We start from the raw sequence: 12736 nt of genomic DNA, 5'->3' as shown, positions 1-12736 counted from the left end.
CAAATGTATAATAAATTCATATTCACTTGCTATCCATCCACTGCCCTCTGAGACTAGAACTGAATCAACACAGACTTTTAGCATTATTTTTTCCCCAGGAACACAGACTTTACCATATCTCAGTTATCACATGGAGGCCAAGTACCCCAAGGAAACTGGACTCAGCGTGCTGCTGGATTCACAAACCTAACAAGGCAGCCCCCTGACTCCCTGGGATGAACAAAGCCACAAACATCACCACAAGGATTAGATTTGGCTTTGGATGAGTAGTCATTTTCTCCATTTTATGACAGTTTCAACTTTTTCCCTTCCTGTATCAGGATGAAACTGAAGCCTTTTCATTTTAAAGTGTGTGTGCCTCAAAAGGACTGGGCTATTGCTAGAAAGGAGAGAAAATCCTACAGTGCTTCCTAGGCAGGACACCCTCCTGGGAGACAGGAGATCCAGCTGATTGCTGTATCTGAGATGCACTTGTCCCTGTCTCTCCCAATCCATAGATCAAACTCATCTGGTTCAATTAATATTTAATTAACCACACAAAAGGGATCAACTTCCACAGAACAGATAGAGGGCACGTTGGATGGTGCAATGCAGCTTCGGTTCAGCAAAAGTAGTTCAGGACCTGAAACCAGGCTACATTAGTTTTCCTTTTGGAGCTCTTGCACATGGCATTTTTATCTCTGTTCCTAAAAGAAATGGTGCCTTCCTACTCAAAACGCAGAGGAATTAGATCTGGAATTCTTGCACTTTTGGCTATTCCAGGGTGTCTCCTTCTCATCAAGAAATTCACCTATTTTTAGGTTTTAATCAGATTATTCTTAGAATATTTAAAAGGAATGTTAAAGCCCAGAGATGTATTTTTTTATAAAGTCACTAAGGGTAAAGCTTCACAAGACCTAACCCAAGTCTCAGCTCTCTGGGGTGCTGAGACATCTCAGATAAATAATAATATCAGAAGGGTTGAAGCAAGGGATGCTTGAGGTCCCTTCCAACCTGGCACTCTGTGATTCTATGATATGATGATTCAATACCAGACTTGAGACACCAGCATCTATTGCATCCAAACTGATCAATTCAATTTTTTTGTTGTCTACATGTATTGACTGAAAATGCCAGATTCCTATTTTCTAGTTGTAAGAAGTAACTTTAAAAAGATACCTAAAAAAAATCAATTACATTTTTGAAAAATAAAGATGCATCAGCTGGTGGAAGACTCTGGATGTGCTCAACATAAGAGATGCTTTCTAAGCATTCATTTGGCAGAGCTGGCACCAACTTGTGTTTCAGCCTTAAAAGATTCCAGGCCACTTAGAAAACAATGGAAAAACAAGAAACCAAATCTATATGGATAAAAAGGAAGGGATGGAAACAACCACTTTGATTCCTTACATCTTCAAAAACCTCTCCCCATGTGTGATATGGTTTCCAGGTTATCAAACTGTCAGATGCAAACACTTGGTACACACTTCATTGTTTGAGGTTTGCTTCCCCATATGGATTTACACACCCACCCAAATAAAACCTTTCAAATTCAGAGGTGGGATGAAGCAGATATTCCCTCTGCTGCTCAGTTGTGCTTAAATATAAGGCTAACATGCTATATAAAATCCCCCACTGTGTGGAGATCCAGGCAATATTCAGAGCACAATGGGGTGAGGAGGGTTTTTGTTTCTTCCTTAGATTGGATTCTCTCATGCTCTTATGGTTTTAAGTCCAGAATCTTGACACTGTGAGAAAAAGAGGCCTGACAGTGTCACCTTTTGCAAACCAGCTTTTCTTCACCAGGTCAAAACCCTTGCAAAAGTCTTGGAATAAGTGTCTGTTAGCAGCTCTAGATATTATTTTTTATCTGCATCCATTTGTCTTGCTCATCTACAGCCTTGGTTAAAATGCAAATTCCGTCCAAAACGAGGGACTGAAGAATTCAGCAGGGAATATGCTTCATAGGGATTAAATTCTCCTTCATCCTGCAAGTAGTCCCCCACATTTCAGTGGGGTAGCTCATGTTATACCACTTAAGATTCAAAAAGATGTGAGGGGAATAACTGAACCCAGTTTATGTCATGATTATGCAGAGCCACCGACATCTTTCCTCCGAAAGGGCAGAGAAAACCCAAACAGAAATAAATAGCTGCCTACAATTAAAGCCATTAAAAAGATCTGACCTCAAGCAGGGGAGGGAAGCTGCAGGCACATTATACCTTACAAATCAACCATTTAATGAAAGAGAGCCTGGACACAGAGAAAGTGCTCTGGAAACTGGGTGTGGCTGGACAATTCACATTTTTACCCAATAATTTTACATTTACATCACTGAATTACTACAGATGGTACAAAACTGGCAATGTATCTCCCTGTGGTTGTTTATACACCAATATAAGCCTGACCCCTCATTTATTAACCTGAATCTGTTTCACTTGATTAAGAAGGGACAGAAGCACCTAAGTCAAGCCAATACCAGTCGTGTGCTATTTTCTATTTCTTGTCAAAACACACTGCCCCCTTCTTAGGGACAACACAGAGCAACCCACACCGAGGCACCCACCCCCCCACGAACCCAACTCCAGCTGTTTGCCAAAAAAACCCCAAAGCCACAACCCTCTGCCTGAGCATCCTCTTCGGTTAACACAACGCTATGGGTCCAGAGAGGGAGAAAAGGGGCTGAGAGGGGGGACCAAGCCCCCCAGCACCCTCAGCAACAGCCTCTCCTCCGCCCGCACCCCACATTGCCGTCACCCCCCAGCATCGCTCCTGCCCCGGCAGCGCAGGGAGGGGCCGGAGCCGCCTTCCCGTCTCCCGCTCCCACCTTTTTGGGTCTTTTCCTCCTCTGGTTGCTGCCGTTACACTTCTCCCCCCCGTCGCTTTTTTGGGCTGCCTCCTCGTTCATCCTAGCGAGCGGCTCTGCCGGCTCCCGGCCGGGCCCTGGAAAGCTCCAGCCGCCCGCCCAACCCCTGCCGAGGGTGGGACCCGCCGGGGGCCGGGCCGGACCGGACCGGGGGCGGGCCAAGCGCCGTTGCCGTGGAAGCGGCGGTGGGGCGGGGATGGCCGAGCCCCGGGGAAACGAGCCCGTCCCTCCCCGGGCACAGCGGGACCGGGTTAGTCATTCCTAATCCTCTAAAGGTCACCTCGTCCAGCCATGGACATCTTCCGTCAGCTCAGGTTGGTCCAAGCTCCGACTTGGACACTGCCAGGAATGGGGCAGCCACAGCTTCCCGGGCAGCCCGGGCCAGGGGCTCTCCCGCTATTCTTGCCCCACTCACGTTGTTAAGGGTGAAGGTGTGGTTGGAAAACAGGAGCTATGGACTTGGGTCTCAGAGCTGGACAGAACCAGCATCACATCCTCAGCTCTGCTTGGCCCGAGACACTTGTTGAGCAGGGGGCTGTTGTTTGCTTTAATACATGACCCAAAAACCAAAGATTTTTGTGGAGGAAAGAGGCTCAGAACAAAGTGTTTCCATCAAATAAGGGTTGTGTCCTCTTCCTCAGAAACAATGGAACAGCTCCTGAAAAGTCCCCAGTACTTGTCCCTGCCTGGCTGGGGTCAGGGAAGGAACAACTGGAAACCCTTGGGCATCCCACTCCCCACCAGCCCAAGGTCAGACACACATCTGATCATGGAATGGGTTGGGCTGGAAGGGACCTAAAGATCATGCAGTGGGCAGGGACACCTCTCACTAACCCCATTTACTCCAAGCCCCATCCAACCTGGCCTTGAACCCTGCCAGGGATGGGGCAGTCACAGCTTCCTTGTCCTGAGCCACAGACACCTGAGTGAGGGATTTGGCCACCAGAGCTCGGAGATGATTCAGTGGGAGGACTGAACCAGACACTGACAGGGTGACTGGCACAGCATCAGGCAGTATTTTCTACTACTGAATAAATCCCCTCCTCCTTGATTTGAAAAAACAACACAGCAACATCCACATGGAAATAAATGCATGGGGGAATTGCAAATGCTTCCTTCTGGTGATTACAATGGGGGGGGGAAAAAAAAACTGTTCCACTTACAATAGAACAAAACAGCCAAGTAACTTGTCCTCCATCTCAAACACTAGTGAAGGCTGGGGAACAAAAGAAAAAAGTCACTTTAACTGCTTACTCAGCAGAGGAGAGGTTGGAGAAAGTGGAAAGGACCCAACGAAGCATGAACACGCTCTCCCACAACTGCCCTGGCTGCTAACACAAAGCACATCTGCAGCACAAAAACAATGCCAGCAGTGTAACAATCTGATTTTTTTTTTTTTTTTAACTGTAAGAGTGACTTCTTTGTTACTGCCAGCAATAGTAAATTCTACACTAAAAAGAGAAATAACTCCTGTAGAAGCAAAGGGAGGCACAAATCTTGAAGGCGGTGGGTGCTACACAGCACTGCATCTGGTGTGCCATAATTAGAGCTGCAATCACAGACCCAGGGAGTATTTTGGAGAAGACATAGAGCAGTCATTTATTATCAGCATCAGACATCCATGGAAATCATTTCTCAAACCTATAATGATGTGGAACCTATAATGATGTGGTTATTCTTTCAATTTACAAATGAGTCTACTCTGCATGCAAATGCTGTTCTTAAAGAAAGAGGTCATCTCCCTTTTCACACTTTAGTCAAATTTTGCACAAATTCATCCTCCTCCCCACCCCCTTTTTTTTCATACAAAACTAAAGCCTTTTTCAGTCTTTGTCTCTTATTTGTTTATTCCCACTAAGAGGTGATCCTTGGGTTAAGGCAGATTGCTGCAGTGTGCTGGTGATGCACTGTGTGTTTTCTTCTTACAACAATGTTTCTTGCAAAGTTTAAAAAAAAAATTAACTGGTCTTTCTGAATGCAAATACCAAAAAAAAAAAAAAACCAAAAAAACCTAACAAACAAAAAACCAACCCATAAATCATATGTGACTGCTGAGAACTCTGAGGTGATGGATGAAGCAGTGATGTAAACAGGATAAAGAAGCCAATATCTCACTCTCTGCCAAACCCACCACTTGTCACTTTGCCTTTAGAAGAGACAGGACTCACTACTACAGCTTTAATTCTATATTTGGTTTGGACTCCAAGCTAGAAAGCAGTAAGGAGAATTGTACGAAAGGCAGGAAAAGGAGCAAATTTTCCTGCAAGTCTTTTCTGATTGAAGGCTGGATGCCTTGTGAAAGGAAAAAGAGGCTGGGAGTCACCAGGAGTGGGATCTGCCTGTCCCTTGGGAAGCAGCCAGTGCTAAGTGCAGGCTGCAAGGTGTGAGGAAAAAGTGGGAGAGAAAGACACTGTTGGAGGATTTGCAGGTTCATATTGTAAGTTTTCTAGTTCTTCCTACCCCATCCTCACTTCAGTCCATGCCAGGGTAAAAATATGAAGGGAATTAAGCTAGAAATAGACAAGAAACAGAGTAGGACACTTCATGTTAAGAAACCAGCCTGGTGTTGTCCATTGTGAAGCAGAACATTTGTCACCTGTTCTGTTCTTTTTTTTTTTTTTTTTTTTTTTTTTTTCTGTCAGTCCATGAGACTCACACTGCCCCAGTACCCCCTGGGAAATCAGGTGTACAGTGTGACAGCACCCAAGAAAAAATAGTAGAAAAGCCACTTGTGGCAAGTATTTCAAATACATCTCAATGAAAGCTACAAAATCAGCCCTAACTCCCACATCCCAACAACCACCTCCTTAAAATTAACTGCTCTCAGCTCAGGTGCCCAAACTTTTGGCAACACAGCTCAAGGTGTAGTCAAAGAAAACAAATGCTCAGTAACAACTCATCGCTACTCTCCATTTCCCACAATCCCAGCAATCCAGCAGGATCCTCAACCAACCTAACAACAGGAATTGGCACTGGGTCTGTAACCACACAAGCTGTGCCAAAGAACTGCCCCAACACCCCTAAGTCTCATATATTTAAGGGTGCTGAAGGTGTTCTTCCTCATTAAAGCAGTTCAGAAGAAAAGCACACAGCATGTGGGTTGCATTTCCTTCACAAAGCAAAATGTATTACCTGCAAGGAGATGTGGACATAATCAAAGGTGGAAAAGGGGGAACTGCAGAGGAAGCAATCTGTGAGTGCCCTGAAAGAGAAGGCTGCAGCCCCACTCCTCAGCTGGTTATGAAAAGGATGTTGGATCTCCAGCCCTCACCTCCCAATCCAGAACTTGTGCAGGATCACAGCCAGGAATTCAGGATCAAGCACTTCCCATCAGTGAGGGTTTGGATGATCAGCCTGTGGGTACTTCCCAGGGATACACCCTGGGATGTCTGGAGACCTCCATTCCTTACACCCAAGCCCAGGTACTGACCTGAAGTGCCTTAATCCCACCCAACATCTGAATCCCATTCCAGGGAACAGCTTTCCAGTTTAACAACACCCTCCCTTCACACAGCTTGGATGAAGGGGATTCCACCCCGGCTTAAATTTACTTTATGGAGCTGAAAAAAGAGAATGCATAAAAATGTGAAGCACTCCCTTATAGTTCTTCAGCAAAGTTCCAGGCAGTCTCTCTGTACAAGCAATGCCAGAAGCTTCTTGTACATTAGCAGCCATGGCAGCAGGATTAAATTAATCCCTAATATTTGATGAGGTTTATAACTGGCTCAGGCAAGCCAACACTGTCAGGCAGTCACTAGCTTACTCTTTTCCATGCTTTCCTAGTAGAAAACCCTCCTTTCCTATTTCCACAATTGAAATGTTTTATCCTACAAGGCCAAGTCTCTTCCCAGTGCACACAACAGGAGCAGATCCATTACATTTAAGATGCTGGATATCCCACCATTACAACAAATATTAGGAACTCAAAAGTTAAACCAGGACTTCTTCCTAAAGTCTAAAGGAATTCTGTTTTATTTTGTATTCTGCAGCAGTGCTAGCTATACTCTAAAAAAATTACTAAGATGAAGTCAGAACACTTCCATGCTCCACTCTTTGCAAATCAAAGGCTCCAATGTGTACAAACATTGATGGGAGAAATTAAAGAAGACTGAGCCAGGCTTTTCACAGTGGTACCCAGTGACAGAACAAAAGGCACCAACTGGGGCACCAACTGAAATACAAGAAATTCCATTACAAGGAATAAAAAACCAAACCAATGCTTTAAATGTCAAGGATGGGGTTACCTGGAGAGACTCTGACTTCTCAGAAATACTCAGAGCTTGGCCAGCCATGGCCCTGAGCAACCTGCCCTGGCTGACCCTGAGCTGAGGGATTGCACAAGAAAATCTCCAGTGGCCCCTCCCCACCTGGACTCTTCTGTGATGATGTTTCTGTGATCTTCTGCTTGAAGATTGTCTTGCTCTTAGCAGATGGTAAAGGCACTAAAATACTCAGGTGTTCCACCTGAGTTGGCACCTATATTTTGTCAGTTTGTACCGTTATATAATTATTTTTTTTTAAATCTCTGAACATCACATGCAGGAAGTGCTCTGTAACCACTGAGCTGTGGCTCACAGATGAGCATCTGGGATTTTCTTGACTTGCCACAGTTTCTGCTGGTTACCTTGAGCTGAACCCTCAGCTTCCATCTGTCTCATTCTGCTCAGGGAAGAACAAGAGAGTGAACCAGAGGTGGATGGAAAAGCTGTCTGTGTTTTACCACTGAAATCATGAAGCCAAACTCTAACAGGAAAGAGTTAAAGTATATGTTATTAAAATCATCTGTCAAAATTTCTGGTATAATTAATGATGAGAAATGGAAGTTAAATAAGACATATCACAGCAATGAGCATTTTCCAAATGCTCATTGGAAATGCATTTCCAAATGCTGTTCTATAACTGTTCACTATGTGTTTCCTCCTCAATTACTACAGCACAGTCAAGGAGCAAAGATGTAAGCAAGGAAAAGAACCACAAAGAAACCAAGGAAAATATTTTCACCCTGCTCAAGAGAAAATCAAATTATTCCTTTTTAGCAGGCACCTTTCACTTTTCCCACTCTAGTATGCTCTGTGTAAAAATTCTGAGAGAAATCCCACCCCTGATAAAGAGAAGGAGAAGTTCATTGCTGACTTCATCCACCTTAGCCAGCCATCACTATTTAAACACACAAATATCTCCCACTAATCCAAGGGACATCCTTATGCAAGGAGCAAACATGGCTTTTCATCTACAAAACTTCATGCAAAGTGGCTACAACCTCATTTCTTCACTCAATTCTGTGTACTTCTTGCTATGAGAGGATTCATTTCTTGGCAAAGAAAGCAAGAAGATGATCTCCTGGGTCAACTCATATCAATTTAATTTCCCCAGCATTCTCTTCCAATTGTCAGCACAGAAAAAGAAGTAAAATGGAAGTGGTTGACCCACTGTCAATGACCACTGCTGCCAGATGAACCACATGGCCACAAACCCTGCTGCTCCCTGGTCTGGCTGAGGACACCCAGCAGTGTAGGACCTGAGAGGGACCTGAGGTGCTGAGCTGCCAGACTTGAGCACTTGAGCAGGACCCATCATCCAGACACTTCCTACCTCAAGGAAAATGCAGGGCAGTCTCACTTTTTTCTTACACCTGCTTGATGATGGGTCCTGGGAAAAGATGAACAATCTTTACAACAAGAAAAGCAAAGGGTCTAGGCCAAACTGTAAGTCACAAAAATACCTCTATAGTATGTAGTTGTTTTCTACTAAATTCTAATAATTAATCTAATAATATCTGAGTATTTGTTTCTAATAATTCTGACCGTAGATCCTAATAAGGACATTTCCATATCTGTTTCTCCAACCAGGTGTTAGTTCTCCAGGAAAACTAACCTGTTAAATTGTCTTCAAGAAACACTCAACTGTTAAGAGAATGTGCATCTGAAACATGGGACAAAGCAATGTTTCTTTAAGCTGTTTCTGTTTCAAAGCCACAATTGACCTGGTAATGAATCCTCTCAGAGAGCCAAGAAGCATAAAGCTGTCTCCCAAGAAGCACATCTGATGTACACTTCCATCTGTAAATACATCAGCTTTGAAAAGCCAAATCAATAAAAATAAAACCCCAGCTGCACTTTAGTCCTTGTTTTCACCTTCAGCACCTGGTTACAGACAACAGTGTGAGCCAAGCCCCTTCCCTACACAAGTTCCCAGGGGTGTTCTGCTCCCCCATTTTGTTTTCTTCAGCCTCCTAACACCAGCACAGCACAAACTCCTGGCATTACTGGTATCCACACAGCAAAAACCAGCAAATATTAGACTGGTAAAAACACCTGGAGGCCTGGTTTCAACAGAGGAGTAGTTGGTGTTGGTCCAAACAAAGACAGTCCCTGGCTGGGAGATTCTGGAGTAAAGCAACAACATACAGTACCCACTTAGCATCAGACAGCCCATAACTGATGGGACACTGACAATGGGGGTTACAGGAAAGGTTCTTTAGAAGATAAATAGTTCCAACCAGTGAAAATTTCACATCTGAGTTTGACACTGTCAACAACTTGTACATGTGCTTAAAAGTATATATGTTGATTTCATCACTTGGCTCTACTTCTATCACCTCTACCCTCTAGAAAAGTCTGATTCCAGAGAAGTGGCAAGGAAATATCAATATTGAGGATGCTTTTTTTTTTTTTTATGGGATTTTCAACAGTCTTTAAACATGGGTGGAAGCCAACTCAGCAGTGCTGTGTGCTGGAATAAATCTGACACTACCTATCCAAACACCTATTAAAAAGCAAGTAATGCAGTATGCAAATTTGACATTTTTCTTCATTTTTTTTTTTCCTCTGAGTGCATTAAGAATGCCAAGCCACCAAGCTCATTAGACAAGTAAAGTAATTGTCTAGACAAAAACTTAACTTTGAAACAATTGGTTATTTTAACAAAACACTAAGTTACTTTCTCCTTCAGCATCACCACCTCCTCCTTGCTGGGGTTCTACACCATCTCTGGCATCACCTGCATAGAATCCTCAGCCAGGTTTTGCAGAGGTGAAGCTGGGTGGTTTGCAGAGCCCACAGCAGGGCTGCACAGCAAAGGTTCCCCTACAAACCCAGAATCAAAATTTCCAAGCGTTGGGTTGAGGAGCAGAAATTCCTCTGGGTGCTCCTGGGCTGTAGATCAAACAACTGAAAATCTATGAACTGAATGTGCCCTTTTCTGCCCAGGGGGAGCTGGAAATCGATCGTTTGCATCATCCATCCATCTGGTAGCTACAGTCCTGTGTGACCTCACCTAACACCTCGGTTTAGAAGACACCGAAGTTGTGCAGGAGCAAAGGCTCCCAAGTACCCTGCAATCTCCATGCTGGTCACAGGCTCCGTGGCGATTGCCATAGCAACCAGACACTCACCCGCACGCTTGGGACCCAGAAGAGTTCTTCTTTAAGCCCTGAATTTTTATTCTTTGGGTAATTGTTAATTTATATTTTCTTTAGGAATAAAGGAGTTGAGTTTTGTCGTGGCAAAACAAAGATTGCCATAAATGAAATCCCAAATCAGTGGGAACAGCAAGGAAAATTGGAAGGAATGGTTATGTCACAAGGTCTATAGGAAACAGTACCCTGTATCCTGCAAGGGAAATGTGTCGAAGTTCCTGCAGAATGGAACAAAATTATTCTTTTTTTTTTCTTTTTCTTGCCAGGTACTCAAAGGTTGAAATTATTACAGGTACATTTATGATTGTTATATAAAACCTCTGGCTAGGCACTGCTGTCATTTGTTTGTCAAACATTCTGATCAAACTTCTACCTCTTGGATTAATGAGGATTTTTTTATTATTATTATTGGCTGTCCCAAGATGAACTTGAAATGTTCATCTGAAAGAGCTCAGCTATTAAAGATTTTACATCCTTATGCTTCAGCTCAGAAAGCCCCAGCAGGGGAAGGGGATTGCCAGGAACAGGGAAGTGGGACAGGAGTGAATTTAGGAATGGCACCAGAGGAGCAGGGAAATGACAGAGGGACCAGAGGCAAAGGACAGAAGAGGCAGTGCTTGCTACAGCCCAGAATCCTCCAAAACTGGGGGGACTCAACACCAACAATCAGCAGATGTTTTGAAACTCTTCCAACAAACCACACAGTGGCTCAGGTACAGGGCATGAAGCTCCTGCTGGCATGGATACAAAGGAGCAGATGGTTCCCTGCTGTTCCAGAAGTAAAGAAAAGTAAATAGCAGTGCTGGTCCTGTGACCTTAAATCCACCTGGATGGATGCAGCAGCCAGGCTGCTGGGCTCACTTCAGAGCAGTTGGATCACCAGAACCACCTGGTTCTGTCAGGGCTTTGATGGCTGAGCCAGGGTGAGGGCATCTGTCACCTGAGCTGAACATTTTGTAGGGAAATTGGAACACCCAGCCCAGGAACAGGAGGGTGGCTTCAGAGCAACAGCACCTGAACATCCCCCCTGTGCTGGTGCATCTGTCCCTGCCAGCAGTTCTGATACAAGATGATGAATACAGGTGATTAAAAACCAAGCTATAGACAGGAAAGTTTCTCATTTTCCAGTTGTTACTTGGAGATCTTGTGATGTTTGCTTTGAAGGGTTAAAATTCTCAGACATAATCCAAGTCCAAAGATATTTTATAACTGGGATCAAGCAATCTCAGAATGGTTTGGGTTGGAAGGGACCTTAAAGCTCATCCAGTCCCAACCCCCTGCATGGGCAGGGACACCTCCCACCAGCCCAGGTTGCTCCAAGCCCCATCCAGCCTGAACTTGGACACTGCCAGGGATGGGGCAGCCACAGCTTCCTTGGGCAACCTGGGCCAGGGGCTCAGCACCCTCACACTGAACAATTTCTTCCTATTGTCTGACCTAAATGTCCTCTCTTCCAGTTTGAAACTATTTCCCCTTGTCCTCTCCACACCCATGGAGTCAAAAGCCCCACCTCAGCTTTCTTGTAGCCCCTTCAGATACTGGAAGGTTGCTCTGAGCTCACCTGGGAGCCTCCTCTTCTCCAGGCTGAACAACCCCAATCCCTCAGCCTGGCTTCCCAGGGAGGTGCTCAGCACTTGGAACACTTAGGGGCTCTCTTGTAAAAAACCCTTAAAAGCAAGAGTTGCCATCTGCAGGAACTCAGGATACAAACCTAGTCAAAGCTTTAGAACCTCATTACTCTTCCTTTCAGCATCCTGTCCATTAAAAATAGGAACACAATTGTGTCTCTTCACGTAAAAGAAATGCAATGAAAATTAACTCATTATTTTTCAGCACTCTGGTTATTAATTTGATGAGCACTAGATGAGCCCCCAAGGGAAGAATAATTCTAGCTTCAAAGCAGGGTTTGAACAACATGTAATTAAGGCCCAGGGCCACCAATGGAACAATGAGAAGCAAGCAAGTTATTGAGTAGCTGCTGATTGAACACGTGTCCTGTGTTCTGTGCACTGAATCCAGCAGGAGGTGGTGGAAAAAGGACTGTGGGTCTGTGTGATTGAAGTCTGGCTCATGATGTGGACACATGGTTGGGCCAAACAAAGGTTGCAAGAGCATCCCTAACACTCAGCTCTCAGTCAGTTCCTTTTAATGCAGTTTTTATATATTTAAAATAATAATGAGAATAAGGACTCAAATATGAGAAAGGATCTGGGATGAGACATTCTGATTTGACAGTCACTGCCATTTTCAGTGCTCTCCTATCTCAGCTCCATCACACTGCCTTAATATCATAGAGAACATTAGAAACTTGCTCAAAGCAGGAAAGGACCAGCAAGAATTATTTCAGAAGGAAAATAAAAAGTTAATTAACCGAAAATATAGATTCCAGAGGTCAGATAAGGGCCTGTCAGCTCTTCTGCCCTGATCCCAACACTGACACCAGCTCCTTCAGCTGTTATTAATCCTTATTAGAG

General features: G+C 44.3%; 1 protein-coding gene across 15 annotated transcripts in view; it reads right to left on the bottom strand.

Moving 5' to 3' along the window:
- Positions 1-12736, bottom strand: part of ANK2 (ankyrin 2) — a 301049-nt gene that overhangs the window by 193550 nt on the left and 94763 nt on the right. For 9 of the 15 annotated variants that reach the window (XM_071744113.1, XM_071744105.1, XM_071744101.1 and 6 more), the window contains exon 1: positions 2807-2902. The exons of 2 other annotated variants lie outside the window; for them this stretch is intronic. In XM_071744113.1, coding sequence (XP_071600214.1) covers positions 2807-2887 — 81 coding nt within the window. In that variant the 5' untranslated portion in view covers positions 2888-2902. Of the gene's footprint in view, positions 1-2806; positions 2909-12736 lie in introns of those variants that run through there. 4 more of the 15 variants (XM_071744061.1, XM_071744083.1, XM_071744085.1 and 1 more) reach the window with 2 other exon arrangements.

Source organism: Heliangelus exortis, chromosome 4, assembly GCF_036169615.1.
Source record: "Heliangelus exortis chromosome 4, bHelExo1.hap1, whole genome shotgun sequence".
NCBI lineage: Eukaryota > Metazoa > Chordata > Aves > Apodiformes > Trochilidae > Heliangelus > Heliangelus exortis.
Note: the sequence above shows the minus strand (reverse complement) of the source record. Positions and strands in the feature narration are given on the sequence as shown.